Genomic DNA, 25,884 nt, shown 5'->3' with positions numbered 1-25,884 from the left:
CAGAACCAGTCGCTTTGTTTGCCAAGAAGTTTTTAGAAAGGCAGAGCGGACGCACGTTGTGTTAGGTTGTATTTAGAATTGGGGTTTAGCTAGACGCACCCGTTTTGAGTCGGCAGTCGCGGCTCGTGCAGAGGAGCGCGACGCTGCGCCAGACGGCGCCTGAGATCCGGCCCGAGGGCGCCCTGAGGTGTTGGGGAGGAGGGAAAGGAGTCCGAACTTCGTGTTCCGACTTCTTTCTTTTTATGAATTTGTAAGCTGAGGATAGCAATTCTGTAATTCGGAGCTTTGGCCTCTCTCCGCTGGTCATTACTGGACATCCTTTAATTAAAAAGTTAATTCAATTCAAGTAACTCCTTGTAAAGATGAACTCAAATCTTGCTGTGCGTATGCGAGTCATTCTTAAATGCTACAAAGATCACGTGACACAAGCAATCAAATGCTTAATAAACCGAGTCATTACTTTTATGGTAAATTGAGAAGAGTTCTTCTGGGATTTCAGCTGTAAATGAATCCTTGAAAATCAATAATTAGATTAGTAAAGGATGACATTTTAATATCCTGGCAGGAATATAGAGGGATTTGTCAGGGGAAGCAAAAACAGACTTTGCACTAAAGTGGCTTAGGTATATTTGTAGTGGTAGTGATTTTGTGTTTGTGAAATCTTTGGACTATTTTAATATAATGTAAGGCTTTGAGCTTTAGCTAACTCAAGTTGCTCGTTTTATGAAGTTACATTAGTACCACACTGTGAAGTATTTTTAAATATTAGCATTACTAAGTATTAAAAGTATTTCATAAAAACATTTTCTAAGAACATTTTCTGTAGATGCTGTCAAAGGAATTGATGTGTAGTGTACCAAGAAATAGAACCCTGAGGGCTGTAAGGTACCGGTATGTTCCTGATCACCTCGGGTTTTGAGGGGTTAGGTATTTCTTGAGGTTAAATTGTTGTCGTTAAAACCTACTAAAAATAATGGTGCAGTTAATCCTTTCAGATAGCAGGAAGCAGCATTACCTCCAGCCACGCTTTTGAACTGTCTGAAAGGATTTGCCATGGCATATTGTGTCTCCACAGACATGTCTTTAGAAATGCTGTACAGCACAGTGTTTTGCAAGTTCCTACGCTGAAAGATTTCTCTCCGTATGTAATCTTTGAAATCTAGTTTGTATTTCTAGCATGTAAACACTAGATTCAATTTTGTATTCCTCTAACGAATGCAACAGGATGGAAACGAGTTTGCAGTTGCTAATGATGAGCTTTTCTACTGTTCTTAATACTCGTGGGTATGTCTTTTCTTCAGGGATTTCCAAATTGTATTAGTACCTTTTTTAATTGTTTCTTTTTTTCCACATGCTGTTTACAGTTAAACTGCAAGCATGGGAGGCTCTGCGTGCATGTGCTTTTAGGTTGCTTTGCTGAAGGAAGTCTCGTGGAGCGATCTGACTTTGAGGAATGCTCGCTTTTCCTTGTGTCCCACCCGTCTCCTTGCGCCTTCACGGTCACTGGGACAGCAGAAGCCACTGGTGAGGTTATTTCAGTGTGTTCTGCGGAGATGTGACATTTGTCAGGGCATCGTTTTGAGGAGTTTTGCTGGGGAGACAGTTCAGCTCCTTACATGAGTCGTGTTACAACTGGTAGTTTTTTCCTAGAGTATCAGTGAAAAGGCCAAGAATAGGCAAAATCACAGGTAAGAATGTGTACGTGTGTCTGTGTGTAAGAACTTTGTGCACCTTTTAATGCTGGAAATCGTTTTGTATTAAAAGAGGAGAAAGAGGTTTGAGTGTGAAACCCCCGCTGTGAGCAACTACGGGGAAAAAAATCCACCAAAGCAGATTAGAAAAGCAAACAGGTGAATTAGAGCCAGTCTGACCCGCCGGACTCTCTAATGCTGTGTTTAATTCCGACGCGACGGGGAGTATCCGGGTGTCAGTCTGGGCTCCACGGCGTTCCTCCTCTGCGCCCGGGTTTGCTCTGCTTTGTGCTCCGCAGGGGAAGGGGGAGCGGGTGGAGATGGGGGGTTCGATACGCGAGGCAGGCTGAGGAGGAGTTGGGGGTGTGGCTCCAGAATTACGTGTTTCGTGCCAACTCGGAACTGATCTTAAAAGACAGGGGAGAGGGCTCCTTCCACCCTGACGTTTTAATAGAAGTTTCTGTAGATGATTTTTCAACTGAGACTAATAATAAGAAAAACTACAGTTGAGCCAAAAATGACAGATGTTACTGATTTAAAATAATACTCGCATATTTTTAAATATTAAATGGAACTAGATAAATCAGAAGCATGTAAATATCTGATTCAAAATCTTTGCATAATTATTTCCAGGAGGTAATTTTGCTATAAGCTATTAAAACTCAAAGAAATGTATTATTCCCTTTGCGATGATCTGTACCCCAGCTGTGTCACACATCTCTTGGCTTGTTTCCTTTTCGCTGTAGATGTACATACATGTATATAGATATCTGTGTGTACCGCGTGACTGTACAATTAGTATCATGTTAAACAGATTGTTCTAAAATACATACACCTGTGTATTTCACATATATATGTGTATATGTATTTTAAAGCAAGGAGTTTAAGACAGCAGCAGTTGTACAGCCACACAGTTTAGGGCTTTGTAATTTTAAGAATGTCGGTGTGGTTCTTAGCGAATTTTATAAACACTTTTCTGAATCTGTTATTGGCACTTCCCATCCTACGAGAAAACTGCACATTTTTTCAGTGATTGTCCCACTGGTTTCTGTCTGTCATTTGTTCTGGATCGATGTAATCTTGATACTAAAATTCCAAGGGCTGTTGACGCATTTCACATAGCCTAGGATTGCCTGTTCTCCAAATATATGGATCATGCATCAACAGTACTAAGTAGCCTTACTGTTTTGCCTAAAAGCCTAGCTAATTTATTTAATATTCTCTCTTTAAAGGGAGGTCTCTGGAAGGGGTAGCGTATTTTAGGATGCTCCTTCTCTTTAAAGGGAAACTCAGCATTGAATAGCAGTACTTGTTGATCAGTGATATTATTGTAGCCAAAGGATGCATGGGTGGTTTAATAGGAAGTTTTTGCTTCAAGTTCCTTGATGAAATGTAGTGTTCTACAGAGCTGTGTGAAGAGTGTAGTTTTTTATTCTGAAATGCACTTGTACACTTTATTTGAAAGGTCTGAATGGATCATAAATACATTTAAGAAATAAATGATACGTCACATGTTTTCACGTCTTGTCTCGGATGACTTCTGTGTCGGTGTGCTGGCAAAGGTGTGCTCTCTTGGGAGCGGGTGGGGTTTCTCCCTCTTATCGGCATTGCTTTAAATAGCCTGGCTTGGACGTAATTGCCGAGAGCAGGAAAACCTTCCAGCGTGCGCTTTGTGTTTATGCTTTACCCATACATGTTGTAGGGCACTGTAGGCAAACTCCTCTCTATGATTTTCCTGTGGGAAACTTGAGCCCTAAAAGGAAACGAACACAGCAAAAGGGCTGCATATCACAAGGGATTCACTTTTATTTTTAGAATTGCACTATATTGCCATATTTGGACTGAAAGTATGCTGTATCAATGCACTATTGTATCAAATTGCAGCTGTCTAACCGTTCCGAATTTGTCAAAGTTACGCAGGTTTTTTCCACAAATGCTATTTATTTGTGAATGTTCTCGGTAAGCACTGGCTCCAGGTAATGCTTGCATTCCCCAGGCAGCATTTCTTGGGAGAACTCAACAAGCACCTTGCTTTGAAAGTGGGTTTTGTGTTACTTCCTTAAGATCTCAGTAACAGGTGTAATTCCTCGTACCGAAACCTTCTCACAGTGGTTTGCTCAAGGACAAATGCAGGAAATGCACCCTGTGTCAAAGTGAGTGTAAATATTATCTTTCTAACATTGAAAATAGCTATCAAAAGACCTTTTAATATTTTCAGATGTACTTAAAATGTGCAGATGTGCTCAAAGTAACTTAGCCCCATCCTGTAATATTACCCTTATTGCTGCCCATGAAAATCGCAGAGAGTTTTAGTTTTTTCCGCTTGTCGCAACTGCTGGAGGTTCTCGGCTGGCTTGGTGCTGTCTTGCATGGCTGCTCTGTGCCTTGCAGCAACACGCCACGTGCTCATCTGACCCGGGGCAAAGCAGCTAAAGTTCCACTGGTCAGCTGAACCACTAGACCCTTCTCACAGTCATCTCTGACCGGCTGACAAAATCCTTGTGGGACCTTCTCAAGAAAAAATTGCAATGTGAAAATCGATCCCATTGTGGCAAGAGTGAGACTTGGGTGGAGTTGGGATTCTGTGGTGAATTGTCAAACAGCTCACCCCTGTGTTGTGAATCATTCTAGGGGTGAGGGCAAGGAGGAATATAATGTTTGGACCTCACTATTTTTGCATTTTCGTGTTGGCTTTGAAGTCAACCTGTGTCTAGATAAAGGCTTTATGTTTTATGATCTTTGGGTCAAAAGCCATTTCCAGCAGGATATTCCCTCTGCTTCTCTGGAGATTTCTTATTTCAGTTTTTAAAAATCACAGATCTTGTCCCTTCAGCAGTTCGTTGCTGCTGCTTCCTCATCCTCTTGGGTTTATGTAGGGGATTAGGAGGAATAAACCTGAGCTGCTGAGAACCACAAGTCGATCAGCTCCATGAGGAGACTCTAGGAACTCCAGCTCTTCCATGTCTTTTAATGGTGGCTTAGGATACAGAGGAACATTCTAACACAATCTCAGTGGGAAGGTGTTGATTGACACCATAACTGCATTATTATATGGTTTGCAGATCCTGGGATGGTCCCTGGAAGATCATGAAAATACTAGGAAAATGTCTTTTAAGTGTGTCCAGTTGAGGAGGTAGGAACCAATATGCTTTTATACACAGACTGATGAAATAGATGAGCTCTCATCTGCTGGACTGTGTCCTGGTTTCCATAATTACTCACATAGTTTCTTTTTAAATCAACTAGGGAGGAAGGTTTCAGTATAACTCCCCTAATACTTTAAAGTACATAAAAGAGGAAGAGTATGTTCTTAGTCTGAGCATCTACATTTTCCTGCTTTCCTTCAGAGCAGTGAACTGTTGTGAGAATTTTAATCTTCAGTACACTTGCCTCAGTTCTCATGGCTGTTTTCCATTCTGTTTTCTTTATTACTTTCTTTTTCTTCCTGTCATTCTTAGCTTTCTATTTTTTCAATCCCAGTTTGTGAAGGGTGTGGGTTCAGAAGGGTTTCCTTCAGTTCCCAGTCCCCTGAAAGCATGAGAAATTGCCCATTGAGCCAATTCTCACAGCAAGGTATAAAAATAGGAGTAAAGAAAAGGTTACACAATGCTTGGATTGCAGCAGTTTGTACTAATGGGGAGATTTCAAAGTCATGGTTTGAAAAACATTTCTTAAACCTTATCATTTCCGTTGATTTTTCTCTCCCCAAGCTATGTTTCAGCTGCAGGAACTAGCGTTACAGATTACTTGAAGAATTGTACTGAAACGCAGGAGTCAAGTGCTGAACAAGTCACGCAAAGCCAGAGAGAGACCACTAATTAGTTCCCTTTAGCCATAATGAGCGATTTGTTTGAGAAGCCTATCCTAAGAGTTTCCAGCCAGATGCTTTGGTCTCTGCTGTTGAGTAAGTGGATTAAAAGACAAGTGGATTTAAGGTTATTTTGCCATTGCCGCAGAACTCGGGTAAACCCACGTGTCTGGTACCAGAGATTGCTGTGGGCGCCGAGCAGTACCTGTGCTCCTGCCGAGCAGAGGACCTCACTGTAATTCAGTCTTGCAAACTTTTAAGAAACTGAAAGTTATCACATGTTTTAGAGTTTGTAGAATTGTTTCTGAGCATTGTCTTCCTCTACTTGCAAAAGGAGATGAAGCTAATGGCTCTACTTGTCTTTGTTGGCTTGAACAGCTTCTATTTATATGGAATTTATTTAGCATTGGATTTTGTTTCTAGTTTCCTTCTAATGAGACGGACTCTTTGGTGTCTTAATTATTATCAAGTTGAAATGCTGAACAGTAATTTTTATATAATTTCCAAAACAATCCAGTAACTTGATTCTAATAGCAGCATAATGCTCTTCTGATGAAATGTCTGTATTAAGCCACAGAGAGGAGCATTAACCTTGGATTAAAATCCAAAGGATATCATGCACATGTGGTAATTTTGTTCTTATTGTTTGCAAAATTGTTGTGCGAAGAAAAAGACCAACCAGAAGTTGTATTTAATGATCTTCACGCTCATTACATCATGTATTTTTACATCTAGAGGGTAAATTAGGCTAAGCTGGACATTGTTCACAAATGCTTATGGTTTCTTGTGATGTTCCTGACACAAACCTCTTCCTTCCATATTCTGGAAACTCCTTTTTTCCGGGTAGTTCTACAGCATGACCCTGGGATTCCTTTGAAGCCACCCCAGCAATACTGTTGGCTCCTAATTGGGTGGGCTGTTTTAGGCCAGTATTGCCAAGTATTTTCTTGAAGACTGTTTGGTGTTTAAAAAACTCCGTTAAAACTTGGGAGGAAAAGATTCCCTTTTGTTATTCGCCGTATTTAGTTGTTACGCTTTGTCAAATTCCTTTCATCTCTACCAGGAGTTTTCACTCCCGTTGCGTAGGACTCGCCCTTGATGCAGACTTCCTTTGGTGTTTCTTCCAAGTGGTCTTTGCAGCCCATTGTTCATGTTTACTGATTTTAATTTTATGCTATTTGTTATTGTTCAGCTTTCCAAATGTCTAAGGCATCTGAAACTGATTGCATCAGAGCGGCGTAGAGAACCAAATTTCATCTCCTGGCTCATGCAGGCCACCGTCCCTACGTTCTGTAGTGTTTTGCTCTCTTTCTTGGGCTCATACTTGGTGTTCTCCTTCGCTGTTGTCTAGTTCTGGGGGAGGAATGGGGAGTGTTATCTCTAGCTGGACCTAAGGGGCAGAATTTTGGACTGCAGCTGCTTACAGTTGCCTGCTACTCACCGCAGTTGTGAGACCAAAGAACTGGGGCTGGGCGGTACTCGTGGTCCGAAGGCTCCGCGGGAGGGCTGCTCTCTGCATTGCAGCGTGCTCGGACACTTCTGTGCGTGTGTGTTTTCTGCCACTCGCTGACCGTTCCCAGATGTGCTTAGGTAACCACATCTATCAAGATTGTGATCTGGAGCTGCCAGCCTGCAGGCAGCCTGTTCTGGTTGAGTAGACTGTGTTTTGTTAAGTTTAGAACAGTGCATACAGAACACAGTGCCAGTCTCCTAACGCTCAGTCCTACTGTGTTGTTACTTATATTCTTTTTATGTGTTTTAATTTACATTCATTTATATTTTTTTAATAGGAGTCTCCACAAGACAGTGCTATCACCCGAGACATCAATCGAACGTTCCCTGCTCATGATTACTTTAAAGATACTGGGGGAGATGGCCAGGACTCTCTGTACAAAATATGCAAGGTATTCTTTAAATTCTTTTGGACTGACTTTGGTAACTTGTCTTGAACATCATTAACATATGTAACAGTTACCTGAGAAGAATGTGTATGTGTTACTGTTAACTGTGTCGTGGAGGCAGGCTTTGGCACTAGGCTCAGTCTGGTTCCTCCCTGCAGATGTTCAGCTGGTTGTAGTGCCGCTCCTAAATCAGCCCTTCTGCAATCCTTGAGGCTCAGGGCCTTGGGACAGGTTGTTCCCGTGATTCCAGACCTGTCGGCCTGGATCAAGCTGGACAAACTAAATGCTGTGATGGAGATGAGGGCTAATTCCTTACTTTGTGTTTGTAGCTGTGAAGTCTTGGTTCTTTTTTTAGGCCTACTCTGTCTACGACGAAGAGATTGGCTACTGTCAAGGCCAGTCATTTCTTGCTGCTGTGCTGCTTCTACATGTAAGTGGTGGGGTTTTTCCCCGTTTGTTTTAAGCTTAAGAATAAATATTACTCCACTTGCCTTGAGCAACAAGTTGGTAACTCCTAAGCTAGTAGGGTTTCAGGTCACGTACCCACTTATGTGTTGGTCAATAATAACATGATTTTAGACCAAGCACATTGTTTAAAACTAACTATGGTCTTCATAATGACTCGTCCCTGGTCAGCATTCATTTCACTGGGGTTCTGCTTCAGGACCCCTTCCACTCAAAACTCTGCAGGCTTGTGCTCGTGATCACTAGTAGGCCTGGCATTTGGGTGTATGACAACACTGTAAATGTTTCCGTTAAAGGGCTTCAAGGTCAGATTTAAGCTTTTTAGAAAACGCTTCTGCTGGAATCAGTCAGAAAGAGGGATGGTAATTGCCACACTTGTACACACAGCCGTGTTCCTGTGACACTGAGGGGATGTTGGTTTAGGTCTCAGTGTCTCAGAATCTGCTGCGTCTGTGGACTCGTGCATTGTAAGTCTTTGAGCTTCTCGGTTTGAGAAATTAATGAGGGATACAGTAGTATTTTCATTTTTCTTTACAAGATAACGAATTATCCTGTTTTTAAAACTTCATTGTTGTTGGTAGAATTGATGTCATCAGAGTAACACCCTTTAATTGCTCGTGTGTTCAGGAGCTAGAGAGGTTTATGGAACTGTATGTCAGAAGCAGAATTTGCTTCATGTTTGGGAAGAGAATGAGAGGATTAGAAATCTGTACAACTTACTTATAGACCATTCCTTTCTAAAGTCACGTCTGCCTTTTGTGAGTGTTTCTGTGCAAGCAAGGGTCGTTGAAGCTGAGCAGACTTCCTAAGTCCAGTAGCGTTTTGAATTTTTTTTCCGCAGCTGGTTTTTAGTGATTGTGCTGCCACAGAGAACTAAGGGTGGTTTTCAGTGGAAGAGGAAGTCTGATCTCCAGTGGAGGATTTTCCATAGTGTAAAGTCAGTGGAGGATGTAGAGAGATTTTAAACTCCATTCTTTTGAAACAAAAGCCAAATGATTAATGATAACAACCTCTTAGTTCTTTGTGATCTGAAATATTTACTTGAGGAGCAATTAATTCTTTATTACTACACTAAATCAGATCAAGAAGGGTGATACTTCCTGGTAGAAGAACTGAATGCTTTTACTGAAACATACATGCCTTCCTTTAGCTTTTTCATTCTCATATATCCATTTTTTTAATACCCATTGCATTAGACCAACTGTCAAGAATGAACCGTGTGTTATTCTAGAGTTCTTTCTTTAGCAATAGCTGTTGCTTCTGGGAATAATGTATGTATTTAAAAAGGCTAAATTTCAAGTAAGTTTCTTTTTATTTGATTCTCTTTGAAGCCATCCTTTGGAGTGTGGCTGCTAAGGAAAATAAATATTTAAAAGAAATGTTTCAGAAAAGGAAATTAAGTTTCTGCAAGTCCTTCACTACCAGTTTGGAACGTCTCAGCAAAGTTTTCAGTTTTAACAAACTCCATCTGCAGATTAATAATAGAATATTTGAGATGGATGTTCTGTCCTTTACAGGAACAAGCGATTGACCTGAAGTAAGACCTTACTATGGAAATATGAAAACTGAATTTTCATGTCAGGGAAAAAATGTCTTAACACTGACGAGCTTTGATGAGGGTTTCTTCAGTTTTTGGCAAGAAAAGGATATCGAACTTTCCCAAACCAATGCAGAGTTGTGATATGTGAAACTTCTCGGTTTCTTCAGTTTTTGGCAAGAAAAGGATATTGAACTTTCCCAAACCAATGCAGAGCTGTGATATCTGAAACTTCTGTTAGCAGTTACTGGTTTCTCATATTCACACCATCTAATAAATAAACATTACATGTAATAATGTCATTTTAAAAGGTAAATATATCATTAAGAATAAGGGAAAGATCCTGTTTAACATGCTCTAGCAATGCTGTTTCTGTCTTAGTTACATAAGTGTCCAAGGGTTAGGCTGTTCAAATTTGTAAGATCCTGATTTGGAACAAAAACACCAAGAAACTGCTTTAGTCTTGCTGTCTGAAAGATAAATTTTTTTGTCAAGTGATTGAGAGGTGGTTTATTCCACAGAATAAGCATGAAATGTCATTTGCGACACTAGACCTCGTCTTCTGTGTTAATATTCTTGTTTACTTTAAAACTGGGTAGGGCCAGATTTAAAGCCTAGTGACATTTTAGCCTTTCTGTAAGAAAAGAGGAGGAGAAGGGAAGTAAGGGCGAATGGAACCAATGTGACAATTGTGAAGGCTCTGTGATAAATACACTTTTCTCTCTCACAGATGCCTGAGGAGCAAGCTTTCAGTGTTCTGGTGAAAATCATGTTTGATTATGGACTCAGGGAACTTTTCAAACAAAACTTTGAAGATTTGCACTGCAAATTCTATCAGCTGGAGCGCCTCATGCAGGTAAGTGGTCAAACTCAAGTGAAGTGAACGGATTGGAGCTCGCAGTTCAAACCCAGCCATTTATCCTACGTTGGAACAGAGTCTGGGACCTCCTAGTAAGGAGGCAGGGTGAAGGCTGTCCATACTGGAGGCTTTTTAAGAGCAGAGTATGTTGGCTCGAGACCAGCCTGAGGCCGCTGGCAGCGTGCAGTGGGTTTGAAGGCAGACGTGCCTGGCCAGTTGGAGTGGCTCTCGCGTGACCTGGCGCAGCAGTGACGTCTGAGCTCATGGCAGGCCCACCACAGAGTGGCTTCATGGTGTCAGCACGTCCACTGGCTGGGTCTCCTGCTAAGGTGAGAGCTCGGAGACGGGACTCATTATACGCGTGGTGCAGTGTGCTTCCGAGCATCCACACCTTCAGCTTCCTTGGAAGGTCCTTTAGCGTGTCTGGCAGCTGTCGCATCAGGGGTGGGTGGGTACAGAAGCTTCCTTGCTGCACTCAGTGTCACTCTACCCTACGTGGTTCTGTTACTTTGGGGTTTCACCCACAGTTCCAAAAAGCTATAAATTGACTTGCAGTATTTATGGGGTTTTTTTTGTTGTTTTTTTATTATTAGGAATACATTCCTGATCTGTATAACCACTTTCTGGACATTAGCCTTGAAGCGCACATGTATGCTTCCCAGTGGTTTCTTACCCTGTTCACTGCAAAATTCCCTCTCTACATGGTCTTCCATATTATTGACTTACTCTTATGTGAGGTACGTATGATCGTTGGAGGCTTGTCCTGCTAGCAACTTCGGACAGTTTCTCGCTGTCTTGATTCATGTCCTTGTTATCATTGGTTCTTTCAGAGCTAGGCATGTGATAATTATCTTTATGTAATAGTGTTAAGTTTCTGCAATGAAAAAATTCCCAGCATTTTAAAGATTATAAACCAGGAGTCAATATCTATTTAAGAGATTTTTTCTTGTAACACTGTTAAATCTGTGTGAGATTCTGTACAGTGCTCATGGGCTGTGAGTTAATTTACAAATACGTGGATTCCTCTATTGTTAAATTGTATTATATGCAATAATAACTTATTTTGTTTCTAGAATATTATTGCATGGAGGCCATTGCTTATAAAATTGCCCAGCTAACTCTCATGCTGGTAGTCTAACGAGTTAGAGCTCTTTCTCCTGGAAACTTGAAGTCTCTTTATACTTTGCAGCATATATTTAGAGAGCTAAATGCTTTACATGGAGATTTGGTGTGTAATCATGTTTAGAGCAGTGTATTCGGTACCATGCTGGTAAGTGGTGTAATTTGAGTCAGAGCTTATTAACAGAAGTGAGCAAATTGCTTTTGTACTGAAGCATTCCCGAGTTACTTGATGATTTGCTTTTGTACTCGCTGGCTAACATTTTTGCACCGGTTCTGTGGATCTGCAGTTGTTCCTGTGAAGTGGCAGTTTGTCTGCAGTTCCTTTCCCAAAGGGTTTCAGCATTCACAGATCTCTTGGTCGATGTTTTTACCCTCTCTCTGTATCTGTCTGCTGCTCGCTCTGTCCATGTGCCAACGTAATAGAAAGCAACAGATGGCATCGAGAAAATCAGATCTGTTTGTTTAGAAACACATTTTCAATTCATAAATAGTAAATGTGTTCATAGTGACGTTTTAAGGGGTTTGTTTTTATCATTTTAAAGTATTAATAAAAGAATAATTTAGTAGGAAAAATTAAAGACAGAATCTTGAAATAAGATGATCAACGTGTCTTGATTGTCAAAGGCAGTGCCCCTGCCTGGTACTGCTCCTGACAATAGGAACTGTTTGTATTGAATTGGATAATATAAGTAAAAGAGCGGTAAAGTAGATGATGTAAGACTCTACCCTAAAGTGAGTCACTTTTTTTCCATTATATGAATTATCCCATTTTTGTTAGTACCAGAAGTTAATATATTGATGTCTATTATTGCTGCATTTGAATCCAGTGTTTTCAGAAGTTGCCATATGAAAATTAAATTGACTTGACCAATTAGTCATTAAAAATTAAAGTACACAACAGCATCCTCATCATTTAAGAGTTGCAAACTACTAAGGAGGTGGCGAAACCTGTGTCGAAACATTGTTTTGCTATCTGTAATGTCTGTCCAGTACAGATACTTTCCCTGATGGTTTGCAAAGTCATTCTCTGGGCCTTGGATTTAATACTGCACCTCGTTACGCTCGTATCCTGGTTCTCCTTTTCACAGAAAGTAGATAAACAACAGAATGCACCAAATAAATTAATAGCTGGGCTTGCAAATATGGATAAATTAACTAATTTTGCTGTTTTTTTTCTCTCCAGGGAATAAGTGTTATCTTTAATGTTGCACTGGGATTGTTAAAAGTGAGTATACAATGTTAACACTGTGGTTTATGCATCACTTTGCCCCCTGTAAAAATTGAAGATTCCTGTTACAAAAACATTTTGCTTTTTTTTGAAAAGCTAAAAACTTCCTGTATTCCATGTGCCGTTGTCTGGCATGCCCTGCAGAGCACAGTGCTTTTAGGGGTGGGGTGGTGGGGAAAAATAGAAGGTTGCAGAAATAGAAACAAACAGTATTTGCAGGAGGTTAAGAAGTAGTTACGTTCTTGGTGCTTTCCAAAACTGCTGTTGCTGTATTGTCTCTGGGAATTCAGGAATTGTACAAAATGTGCTTTGCAATTACTGTTTTATCTTTCCTTGTCCCTAGACTACCAAGGATGATTTGTTACTGACTGACTTTGAAGGGGCTTTAAAATTCTTCCGTGTACAGCTACCCAAGAGATACCGTTCAGAAGAAAATGCAAAAAAGTTGATGGAATTAGCGTGTAATATGAAGGTGAGTGAGGTGATAGCAACTAAGGTGGTGACAGCAGCTGCCAAGCACATCCTTAACAGGTACAGCTTCTGTCTCCACATGTAGCGCTGCAACCCGCTTGTCCCAATGCAGATGCAGGGCAGAAGCTTTACAGTGAAACCCCCAAGATTGTCGGAGAGGTGTGAGTCCACCTGGAGAACTCAAAACCAGACTGGCTTTCAGAAAGCAGTGTTCAGCGCTGCTGAGAATCAGACTACTTAAAAAAAAGAAAAACAAATGACTAATGGCACTGGTATGAAGTCGCTGCAGACATCTTTGCAGTTCTTTGATGAACTCTTTTTCTGGTAGTAGCTGCACATGAGGTAGTGTCTTTCACGGAGAGGTAGCAGGGAGGTTTTGTTTAAAACAGAGTAAATAACGCAGAAACAGACTGTTGTGTTTTAGCCCGAAGATGGCAGTTTCAGTTGTGGGTACAGACGATGTTTATGTACTGCAGTGGGGAGCTCATTAGAAATGCCTTGATGGATTTACAGATCTTCTAGGGGAAGGAAGGAGTATGATTCGGCATTTAAAATTTCTTACAAGCCTAGTGAAATGACCTTGAGGCTTATGTGTTCCCTGTGTGAGGTTTTGATTTGTCGTTGTTTTATGGTGGGGGGATATAAGCAGTTGGGGGAGATTTTTAGATTTCAATTGTCTGCTAAGCCCAGTTTCTTAAATATAGTTATATGAAATAAAAGTTCTGGCCTTCTATATACAGACTTTAGTTATATATAGCAAATATTGCATTACCTCACAGCTGAAAGTCAATTGCTTTCCTCATCAGTAAATATTGTAACTAAAGCTTTATATGGGCACTGTGGCATAAGCCTTCAAAGTGAAATTTCAAAAAAAAAAAAGTTACAATTGGAAGTTATTGGTTCTTTATAAATGTAACGATTGAATTCTAAAATGGAACACTGATAATTTATTTAGTATATTTTAAGGAAGCTATATTCTTTCTTTAGAGTTTCATGTAGATTAAGTTTTAGTTAACTACGCTGATACGGTTAAAATATCCCTTTCCCTTAAAACTCGTGAGAGGAATTCTTTGTAGTGTAAGTATGCAACTGCCTGAGTACATTCACGTTCAAGGAGTCTTGCACTCCTGATGCAGCAGCAGTATGCTTACAGGATTCCACACAGCTTACATGAAACTAGTGTAGGAATTACCGAATAATCAGAATAGCTCTCCAATTGTTTAACATCAGCCACAGATTAGACGCTGCACGTGCGTCTGGTTAAGGCTGTGTGTAACGAGTGCGTTTGCCTTTTGTGTTTCCGAAAAACTTGTTCCTCTTGCTGCTCTGCTAAAATTCCCTGCGTTCCCCCTGCTGTGGGACATCATTAAAGCAAACAGCTTTCTCTGAGCCCTGCGGAAGGCTGTCCGCCGCTTCCTTGAGGGCTGTCTTTTTTCGGGAGGATTAAATGGAGGTTGTGGAGAAAGTACAGGCTGCGCTGCCGGGCTCTTTAAAGATGCTGAACGCTTCTGTATCACGTCCATGTGTGTTGCCCCTGATGGGAGCACTGCACATAATTGCTTTCTTTAACCTAAAATAGAAGTCCTTTGCTGTCAGCAGAAATCTCCGGCTCTGTATCTGGAAGTGTTTTTGAGCAGAAAAGGGCCTGATGTCAAAATAAATCATTTATAGGAAGGGAGAAGTAGCCTGGGTAAGGCATTGTGATTACAGCAGCATTCTGCTGGAAAGGAGGTCAGTAAATGATCAGCTTGAGACAACTCTAGATTCTTCAAGTCACTCCTCAATGTTGCTGTCAAATGTTAACTGGGTTGCTGCTGCCTCCTGTGCTCCTGAAAAACTGTGGTGGTACTTAAGTGTTCATGTCTGCTTTCTGTTGCCACCAACCCCAAAGGCTTCCTGACCTCCCCAGGGCACAGTCCCCTCTCAGGCTCTGGTGTATGGAATCCGTGACAATAGCAGATCTTCTTAGGATCACCTCAGTAGCGGTATCCAAAGGCAAAACTGGTTTAATGCACTTGGAAAAATAGAAGGTGAAAATACAAGTGTGTGCTTGCCTTCCTTCCTTCTCATGTTGCCGGATGCCTTGCGTCTCAAGATCTGACCTTTACACAGCTCGAGATGTGGTGTGTGAGACCCAATGAACTGGGCAGAGGCAGAGCAGTGAAATAATTTACGAAAGTGACTGGCTTCATTGTCAGCAAAGGGTTAATGCTCCGGGTGTTTGTCTGGCGTGCTTAGTAAGAATAACTTCTGCAGTTGTGATGGGGCTGGACCGACTCCAGACAAATGGGCTGGCATCTCCAAAAAAAAGTCAGCTCAAGTACGGTGAGATGTTTCTGTGCAGCTCTCGCTAGAGGGAGCCTAGCTACCAGTTTTCTACAGTTATTTCAAGTATGATTGTTAATGATAAAACCAGAGATAAGAGACACTAAACATGTTTTCCATTCTGCCTGTCATTTATGCATGTAAAATTTGTTTAACATGTTTCTCAGACAAGGCTTTTTTAAAGAGGAAAACATAGCCGTAGTTTTTTAATTTATTTAGTTTACTGAAATAATAATAAAGGCTCAGCAGCAACTTTTAATAATAGAAATTCAATGTAGACGCATGTTAACTTGCATGTGAAACGCTTGCAGTGGTCTTGGCGTGGTCTGTGTGGCTGAAGCACTGTAACGTATGGCCCGGCTGGCAGGTGACCCCAGGAGAGATGCTGGTCGGGATCCGTTACAGGTTCTCTTGCCTTCTCTGTCCCTGTAGGGCTTGAACACTGCGCACAAAATACTGAATTTCACAGCACCTTTCTCTCCCTTCTCACAAAAGGGGAAACGGGGACCCCGAGAGAGTCAGTTTTGTAGTGCTGTGGGTCTGTCAGAGCCGAGGACGGAATTCCAGCCTTCTGAATCCTGGAGCAGCAGGGGACAGAGTGTCCTTGCGGCCGGGTTGCTGCTGCTTGCTGAGACACTTCGGCACCTCTGGGCTGGGCTGTTTTCTGCTGAGCTTGAGTGACACTAGCAGAAATGTCAGCTGAGCCTGCACTTGCCCTTTCGGCGTTTGCAGTCTCATGTAAACCAAACGCTTCTGCGTGACGATAAATGTTACGGCTGAAAAAGCATCTGGAAAAAGCTCAGCATCGTGCTAGTTCAAAAAGTAAACACGTCTTGTGGGTTTCGGGGCAGTCTGTTACGCTAAGCCAGCACAGTGTTTGCAGCATCAAATAACTGCACAGCACCAAGGAAACTCGGGCAGGATGCTCCTGTGGGTGCCTTTCAAAAAGTTTTCCGTGTTCCACAAAAGGATAAAAGTGGAATAGAATTTTTAACCGTCTTTAAGGGTTTGATACTCAAAACTGAGTGAAGATATGAGCTGTGTTTTATAGAAGGCAGGAGTTGCCTAAAGCTTATACCAGAACCCTTTGTGAATTGTGTTCTTTTATTGATGTTCTGGGCAGGAACTAATGGGCTGCTTTAATTTAGATTAGCCAGAAGAAGCTGAAGAAATATGAGAAGGAGTATCACACCATGAGAGAGCAGCAAGCTCAACAGGAGGATCCGATAGAAAGATTTGAGGTAACGCTTACCTGCTCCGGCCTGACTGAACACATAGTACTTGCAGGAGGTTCCTGTTTCGACTCCTTTTTCTTTGAGTTGTTTTTATGTTGTGAATAATTTGGATAAACCAGAGGAAAAAGTGAATCTCTTTATGGGCGGTGTTAAGCAGGAAGGGGTTGTTGTGAGCCCAGCTTCACAATGACAAAAGGAATAGTATGAATTTATATTTGGGCTTATAAAACTGCTTCACTAGAGCCCGTTTCTAGTGCTTGTGCACCATATCGATCGCACCAAAAGCCATGAACAGAAAGAAGATGCCCAGCTGATGGTAACTCTGCCTTCCGTTGATTCTAATCCTGCCTTCGCTCCTCTCCTTAATATGAATTATGTATACTGACGTATTTTATAAATATTTTATTTGTCAAATAAATATAATATGGGAATGAATTTTATATGTAAAAATATTTATGCATATACATAACACAGTAACATAGACATACATACATAAATGTACGTATTTTAATCTGAAGAGCTTTATGTAAACTTTCCTTAATACCTGTTTGTGTGCTCGGAGTTGTAACAAGAGGGAGAAGATAAGAGTGATTTTCCCAGGATCCTCCTCTCTTGCCTGTTTCCACCATGCAAATTCTATTTTGAGCCAAGAAAATCAGTACTTGTAGGAACCTCCTGACAAGGTATTGATGGCAGAACGATACCCCTACTATTGCAGTCTTAAAAAACCGTTTCTGTAGCTCAACAAGAAATAGCTGAGCAAGTTACTTATATGTGGTTTCTTCTCAAGGCTAATATTTTATTTACTTTATATTTACAGTATGGCTAGCTAGGTTTGTTTTCATGCAGGTAGAGTTGTCTTTGTACACTTAAGATACAGAGTTTGTGCTTAGTCACAGTAAACTTTGTGATTTATAAGCAAACACCTGGGAAGACGTTTTTCTTGATTTCTTTTGTTTTGTTTTCCACAGCGCGAGAACCGGCGCCTGCAAGAAGCAAACATGAGGCTTGAGCAAGAAAATGATGATCTCGCACACGAGTTGGTGACCAGCAAGATAGCTCTGCGAAAAGATTTAGACAATGTAAGACATGTCTTTAGGCTGTCTAGTGGAGACAAGGTACTAGGGCTCATTCCTCATTACTCCTCTCGTTGGAGAAGTTGATACAGAGAGTATTTTGTGTTTGGGTGGGATAGGATTCTTTCTTCCATGTCCTTATTGCAGACTGATGATATATAGGCCTGTGTCAGCGGTCTGCTGGAAACAAGACCAGTCACTGAAATACTAATTACTCTGAAAAGCATTCAGAGTAATTTGAGGGCGAGGAGAGGTTCTGAGCCTGTGCTTGAGTAGTTGCTTTCTTCTCCGTGTATATTAAAAGAAAGTCTGGCAGGAGCTAAGTCAAGTCTTTGAATTGTCACGGAGATAATAACACAGATGCTGTATTCTGTTTTCCTTCAACTGGTATTCTTATGAATAAGATTTCACCGCAGACAGGCTCTTGCAAAGTGCTTAATAAACCTGAGAGTCTGAGTCTGTCTGGCTCTCAGTGGAATCAGATTCTCAGGTACCTTAGGCAGCTCTGAAAATGTTATTGTGGTTTCCATTTGGCTTGTTGAAATCTGCCCATAAGAACTCGTCATCCAGAGTTGTTACCCATATCGGTAGAACTCTCGGGAGAAAACATTGAGTTTGCTTTGTTTTATAGGATTATTTTTGTTAAGCTTCATGTCCCATTCCCTTTTTTACATACTCACACTCAGGAGATTTTATTAGGAAATGCTTTTCTTTTACAGGATGTGCAAAGACAGAAAGAGACTGGTGTTTGTAGTGCACGCGGCAGGCTAGAATGCAATTAGTTTAACTGCTTGGGGAGATGAGGGGAAGAGTTCGAGTGCTCATGTTTTGCCATTCTTGTTCTGTACCAAGATAAATGCATTTCTAAAATCTCAAAGGAAAATGTCTTTTAAAAATCATACAGTGCAGGAGTTGACAGGCTTCAAAATGTTTCAGCTTATCTGCTTCAGAGAATTTAAGGTTTCCCACGGTCTCCTGGAAGCTCGCTGCTGGAAAAATATTCATAGGAAATGTTGATGCTAATGCGTGAACGTTGTTTGGTTTATGACTTTCAGGTTTATTACATCGACTGCTCCTTCGTGTTAAAATCTGTGAATTGTAGAAGTATGTTCTAGAAGCAGGGTTTTCACAGTGCATCGGTATGGTCACTGCTGGTGCCTGTGCTTTTGCACTAAAAAAAAAAAGACAGCTCAGAGAAGGCTCTGCAGACTGCCCAGCGGCTGCCTTCGGGGGGTGGACTCCGGCAAAAAATGTACTGAGGAAGCTTTTTGTATCAGCTGTTAACTCTTGTTTGTGGCTGCTTTAGCCCGTGTGAGACACAGTTACGCTTCTGCTTTGGTTCTTTCAAATGGAGAGCTGTGCGAGGAGCAAAATTAAGCAAAATCTTTGAGATACCTCATTGGCTATATAATAGTCATGCCCTCAAAGGCGGTAAAGGATGTTGGCAGCATTTGGGTTATCCCCCAGGAGGAGATGGGTAGATCTGATCCTCCGTTAGGACCCTCATTAATTTTTCTAATTGGAACTTGAAATGCTGAGTTTCATTCTGCTAGCCAGATGTCCTGAAAGGAAAGTACCAAAGGACATTGTTTAACGCACCTTTTCTAATACTTTCATGGCATGTCTGAAATTTGCAACCTAAAAGATCAAAGCAAAGCATTTAGAAATACAAGAACTTCCTTAATATCCTTTGCACTAGACCACAAAATAGGCTTCATTTTTCTACTGTTGTTGGACTCCCACATGCCAGTCGTCTTTAACTTTAAAACAGCTTAAAAACCAGGTATAATGAAAAGACGTTCTCTTTGCCTTTGCCATCTGTTTTAAAGGATCAGCAGGACTTTAAGGGACTAAAATTCACTTTTTGATTTTCTTCCTTTGAAGGGAATTGGTGCAGCTGCTTTCTGAAGATTTGATGTATCAGTTGAGTTATTGATCTATTTTTATGTAGAATTCGTACACCTATTGGGAGGTACTGCGTTGCTGTGTATGAGACAGGGAAAACTGTCTTAACTTTGCAGAGGGGGGGTTTTAGCAGTTTATGAAGAACCCGAGATTTTTTGATCAATACATCTTTATTTCTAAAAAAGTGCAGTAAAAAAAAGGTTGCATGGTTTCTGGTGGGACCTCTCTTTAAGGAGGAAAGGAAAGAGGGGTCTGACTCCTACGTTTGCTTTGGCAGATAAGTTTTTTTCAAGCAATGTTTTCTGGGCGACATAATAAAGACGTATCCCATCCAGTGGTAGGTGTCAGAGTTCTGGGGTTTTTCATGTTCAAGGGGCATTTTCCATTAATTCTGTTTTCACTGCAAGGTTGAATGTTTGCAAGCCAGATCACAGGTATTTATCAATTTTGCATGACATGAGCTGTTTTGTGCCTTTTGTTGTCCTTAAAATGTACTGGTCAGCTTCCAGCCTGGATGAAAAAACCAAAATTTACTTTCATTACTGGATTTCTTTGGAGCAATCCCTACTAACCATTGAGAACAAGGAGGAGTTTTGGAGTGATGTAGTAGTATACTTTGATAATTCAGATGCTGTTTTGCCGTTGCAGATAGTGGATTTATAGAGAAACAGATTTCAGAATAGAGTTTTATTGTTCTGAGTAACAATGATCAGACTCTTATTAATAAGAATGAAGAGACGACAAGCTTGGCTGTGTCCTGCTGGAGCCCGTGCCCGTGGCTGCCCAGCGGCATCGGCACAGCAGGAAAGCCTCTGCTCAGTGCTGTGCTCCGCGCTGTGTTCCAGGCAGAGGAGAAGGCAGATGCTCTGAATAAGGAACTGCTAATGACCAAACAGAAGCTGATTGATGCAGAAGAAGAAAAGAGGCGCCTGGAAGAAGAATCAGCTCAGGTTAGGGGCATTTCTGTCATTTTCACATTTCTGTGCAGTACAGAATTTATTTTTTTGGGGGGAGGGAAAAAAAGTGACAAGTGTGGGAAGGGCTTAATGTTCTAAGTCATGTTTGTCTCTCTTCTGTAGTGTAAAGGACGTCAGCAAAGCAGGATTCTTCCCTTGCCTGCCAGGTGCTTCACAGGGTAGTGAATTTTTAACTCGAAATCACAAAGGCACAGACTGTACCAGAGATTGCTGCACAGAGAGGCAGTACAGGACTTCAGCTGTCAGGACTTCTGTTTTTTAATACTTTATTCTCTTAGCGAGTCAGTCTTTTTAACAATGATGGCCACCAAAACCCAGCTCTTCCTTGTCTGCATGGAGCTTAGCTAGACCATTGCTGCCCCGGGTATTATATAGCGATGAGGTTAAGGAGAAGGAGGAAATACCACCTGCTTATTTTTCATACTGTACAAGTATATAAACTCTTTACTTTTATTTTTTTCTGCAGCTGAAGGAAATGTGTCGTAGAGAACTAGATAAGGCAGAGTCAGAGATCAGAAAGAACAGCTCTATTATTGGTGACTACAAACAGGTAAGTACAACTTCATGAGGATGGGATTTGCTATCAAATTGCAAGACCTTCTCAGATACTTTAAGAGATTTCTGGAAATTGGTGTACTCTGTGCCATGCATTTGGAGAGTCACTTTACCTGTTTTAAATAGGAAGCCTGTGGTTGGTTTTGCATTTTCTTTTGCTGAGATCCTCATGTTTGGTGGTCAGTTCTGTTTGCCCCTAATGTAGGTATTTGTAGGTCATCGATCACTGCAGCCTCGGTTACAGCCTGAGATTGTTCTGATGGGCTCTCGTGTATCAAAGGTTCACCTCGTTCCAAAAAAATCTTCTCTCCCAGCTTCCCTTCTTCAATCAAATTAAGAAATAAAAAAAATGCCTTTTTGCTTTCAAAGATTTTACTTTGGAAGGAATCAAATTCATGTATCATTTTAGTGGGGCCATAATCCTAAAAATATTTTTAAGTCTGCATCACACAGGTCTTGAGGAATGAACTGGTTTTGGGGTTTTTTTTTTTACTCTGGTTGTCTTGCCTGCTTCTTTTATCCCAAAGGCGATAAACAGAGCCATGTTATTCCTCACCTTTACTGGCTCATTTAGCAAAGCCAAAGGGCTAATAATTTCTGTGGAAACTGCACCTTTTCCTGTGACCATAGAAGAACATGTAGAAGATATGTTTGATGAAACAACTTGTTCCAGCATCCCAATTTTCCTGGATTTCTGAGAATCACAGAATGGTTGGGGTTGGAAGGGACCTTGAAAGATCATCTAGTCTAACCCCTCTGCTAGAGCAGAAGCTCTCAGACTACCCATGTTAATATTCCTGTAGCATTTATTTGTGCTTTAGCATTCATTTGGGAGGAAATTTACCTTTTATGAATAGTCTAGTAATGTAATTTTGCTTGCCAGATTTGTTCCCAGCTGAGTGAGCGACTGGAAAAGCAACAAACGGCGAATAAAGCTGAAATTGAGAAAATACGGGTAAGAGACCAAATAGACCCAGAGTCTACAATGTTTAAATCTCTTAGCAAAATCAGAACAGCAATCACACAATTTATTTCATTATTTAAATGGTGGCTGAAAGAGAGTTCCTTAGGGACTTACAGTTCTGGAAAGAAGATTGTAAAGGGGAGATCTCGGAGCAGAATGTGAGCTCTCGCCAGTGCTATGTTGGTTACATCCCAGTATTGATGCCGAGCCATAATATCTGTTAATGGTTTTGAGGGTTCTTTTTATTCTGGGGATTCCCTGACTGTCTTTCACCATAAAGTAACGTGCAGGCAGTACCGTGCTTTATCTCAGCAATACCGTTTCACCAAAAACACGGCAGTGTTGTCCAGAGCCCATCAGTCTAGGGGCGGCTGGAGTTCTTGGTTGGCTGTGCTTCTGCAGAAATTCCTGAGTTTGCAAGTCATTAGTGGTCCCTCTCGTGTTGTGCTGCTCTTCCAGAGCAGAGGCAGGAAAAGGCTTTGATCATATCCCCAGCACTTCGATGCAAGTATTCACAATCAGGTGTTTACTTTAGCAAAAAGTGGATGACTGTGAGCATTGCCGGGAGTTCTTCAATAAAGAAGGCCGTGTGAAGGTTGCTAGTTCTGCCAAGGATGGTTCAGACGAGGACACGGATGAGGAGAAGGAAACGCTGAAAAACCAGCTGAGGGAAATGGAGCTTGAGCTGGCCCAGACCAAGTTGCAGCTTGTGGAGGCGGAATGTAAAATACAGGTAACGTCTTGGAGGTTCGTTTTGTAGCCTGTGTGGTACATCTGCGTTCCTAGAAAAATGTGCGTGTTGTGGAGGGATTGGAACAGATCCTGTTGGTTGAAGCTGTAACCTGCTATTTCCTGCATGGGTTATTTAACCAAACATTGGGGCTGAAACTTTAGTGTATGCAGACAAAATAATTTAAATTGCATGAACTGTATTTACCAGCTACTACAACTTCCAGACATCTGCCTGGCTGCAGTGCAGTTCTTCTGACTGATCTTCTGCAACTTCTTGGAAGAAATCCAAGCTCTGACAAAGTACTGAATCATGCATTTCTTTATCTCAACAATCAATGTTAAATGAAGAAGTAACGTGACAAATGTTAGACATGTTTCTTAAAACACGATTGGAAAGCACTGCAGGTTTTTCAGGTAGTTGTGTAAAATATGACAGTATTATTCTTTGAGCCTAAAACTGGTGTGTCAGTGCTGCTTGTTCCCAGAAAGGTAAAAATTAGTTTGTAAAAGGTCCGCTTCCCGTGGGAATAGCTCCTCGTCAGATGGGGAAGCATTAAAGGGTATGGACGCACTGGAGAAAGCTGAAAGTATCACTAAGGGCAATGACACAAGTCTTGTTTTGCATTTCAAAGCTTTTATTTTTTTCTCTTCATCAGCTTGCTGTGCTGCTTTTATTTTATGTAAGACTCGTTTGACTTCTAAAGTGGCCAAGAGATTGTAGATGTCCTAGAGCCTTCTAAGTTTAACTCGTGTAACCTTGTGCTGTGAATGCATAACAAATTAATGAAATTACTCGTCCGTTTGCAGGATTTGGAGCACCATTTGGGTCTGGCATTGAATGAAGTACAAGCTGCAAAGAAAACATGGTTCAACAGAACAATAAGCTCTATAAAAACAGTGACTGGAGTCCAAGGAAAAGAGACTTGTTGAAAAGCAGTTCTGTCAAACACACCTTCGTAACACAACACCTTTTGTTGCCTTCCTTGGCCAGATGTTTAACTCTGTGACATGAGAGGACCAGAATGTAAATAAAATAGAAACACAGCATGTCAGGATTTCAATAGGTCAGTGACAAAGAGGATGGAAACACAAGAAAGGTTTTATTGCTAGACATGGGATCTTCATACTACTGATATTTAACAGGTGATGTAGCTAGATTGAAGCTCTTCAGAGAAACACTCCATTCTGCGGTCTGGCTGGAGGCTTTTCACAGACTAGGTACGAGAACTTACCAAGCCCTAACTGTTAAGTTTACATATGATAGGTTTTTTTACAGTTATAACCTTTTTTAATATTTTATTTGAAAGGAAAAGCGTCACTAACAAAGAAAACAAAAAAGGAAAAAAAAAAAAGAAAAAGGAAAAAACCAAACAACGAAAAAGATGACTTTAGCAAGAACTACATCAGTGCCAGAAAGCATTCCCCAGAGGTAGGATATGGAGAGTAGGAGGTGACATGTTTTGCTTTATGAATGGGGATGATTTCAGCATTCCTGTCGAGCAACCCCGCTTTGTTTTAGTAGATGCAGCATCCATCTCTCTGTGTTTGGCATTTCTTTCTGTTACTAATCAATTCTATGCAATCCGGGCTTTTTTGGCACGGGCTGCCAAACAAATTCACAACCTGAGGCTGGGCGACTTGTCTAAGTGCTAGACAATAATCAGAATTCTTGGCAAATTTCCGTTTCACTTCTGTGTCATATTGTTTGATCCACATATCAACGGCGTTAAAACCCCCAGCACCAGGACTGCTAAAAAGTACTAATTATGTGGATGGTCTGACATTTAACTGAGTCTTCTCGTTTGTTTTTCTGTCAGTTTTTTTGTTTTGTTTGTGTTTGTTTGGTTTTACCCGGCTGTAGCAGGCCTTCTGTGAAGCTCTGAGAAAGCTTCCAGGATTTAGTTTTGCACATAGGTATGAATGGGACAAAGAAACAATAAACTGAGATATATATGAGGCAGAAATCACTGCGTGAGTGTAGCTGCGAGCATCTATAGCTATCCAACTCGCTTCCCTGGTAACACGTTCAGAGGTTGTGTAGGTCATTTTTCACGCTCGCTGCAGTTGCACTAATAGGTGCTAAACGTGCTTGGATTTCTTACGCATTGGATTGTCTTGAGTTCTCACCAGAAAGCTGTAGAATGGAGTTATGCACCTTGTAATTTTTTTAATTTATAATGGTTTGTGTTATGCTGAAGTATCTATTGCATCAGTGGATAAATTTTGTGTGCAGTGTGAGTATAAGCTGGTAACAATAAGAGGCACTGGTTTGTATATAAAGATATTTGGTTTATTTTGTATTTCTACCTTTTTCTTGTTTACTGTACTAATGCTAGCTAATGTACTCTGTAACTACAGACTAGAACATGCTATGTCCAAGCTTTTTTCCTTAACTGCATACATTATCTCTATTGTTTAATACCAAAAAAATATACTGTAACTCCATCAATATTAGATGCGTGGACATTGTGGTAGCATAGTTGCAGTGTGTATACTTTATGAATTGAAATATAAACTAGTAAAATTGTATAACTACTTTGTTGTTTCATTTCATTTTAACAGGAAACGAATTAAATATTTTGCCACATAAAACTACTTCTCTTCTTAAAGTAGAAGCAGTAGCATCTGCAAGCTTCTCTAGGACCGAAACTGTAGTCACGCCGCAAAGGGCTTTGCTAAAAAAGACTGCATATTCTTAAGTGGTGCCAACGCTGCTTTATGTAATAAAATCTAGGGTTTGCTTTGAAAAAAAAGAAGCTGCAAAAATGACCTTGTGCAGCTTGAGGCTTGTGACTCAGTATTTCTCAAATATGTCCAATTTAGGACATTTTTTTCCCACGGCCCTCGAAATTCTGCTTGGATCTGCAAAATAAACGTAGGCCAGCTCTGCTTATCATCATCAGTAACAAATTCTTGGGGGTCAAGTGTTGTTCACGTCATCTTCACTAGGATTTTCTAGTCGTAGCTGAGCACAGGGTTTAGCGGTGCCACTGGATGACTCCACTAATTGGCTCACAGTGCAGCGCTGGCTGC

General features: G+C 41.0%; 1 protein-coding gene across 1 annotated transcript in view; it reads left to right on the top strand.

Moving 5' to 3' along the window:
* LOC104277301 (rab GTPase-activating protein 1-like) overlaps positions 1–25,386 on the top strand; it is a 30,824-nt gene extending 5,438 nt beyond the window's left edge. The window contains exons 3-15 of the mRNA XM_009873901.1: positions 7,290–7,403; positions 7,756–7,830; positions 10,133–10,258; positions 10,855–10,998; positions 12,567–12,608; positions 12,955–13,083; positions 16,556–16,648; positions 17,614–17,724; positions 20,469–20,573; positions 21,067–21,150; positions 22,039–22,110; positions 22,655–22,852; positions 23,659–25,386. Of these exons, the coding sequence (XP_009872203.1) occupies positions 7,290–7,403; positions 7,756–7,830; positions 10,133–10,258; positions 10,855–10,998; positions 12,567–12,608; positions 12,955–13,083; positions 16,556–16,648; positions 17,614–17,724; positions 20,469–20,573; positions 21,067–21,150; positions 22,039–22,110; positions 22,655–22,852; positions 23,659–23,781 (1,416 nt within the window). The 3' untranslated portion in view covers positions 23,782–25,386. The remainder of the gene's footprint in view (positions 1–7,289; positions 7,404–7,755; positions 7,831–10,132; positions 10,259–10,854; positions 10,999–12,566; positions 12,609–12,954; positions 13,084–16,555; positions 16,649–17,613; positions 17,725–20,468; positions 20,574–21,066; positions 21,151–22,038; positions 22,111–22,654; positions 22,853–23,658) is intronic.
* The last annotated feature ends 498 nt before the right edge of the window (positions 25,387–25,884 follow it).

This window comes from Apaloderma vittatum, unplaced genomic scaffold, assembly GCF_000703405.1.
Source record: "Apaloderma vittatum isolate BGI_N311 unplaced genomic scaffold, ASM70340v1 scaffold15507, whole genome shotgun sequence".
NCBI lineage: Eukaryota > Metazoa > Chordata > Aves > Trogoniformes > Trogonidae > Apaloderma > Apaloderma vittatum.
This window is presented reverse-complemented; position numbering and strand designations above follow the sequence as displayed.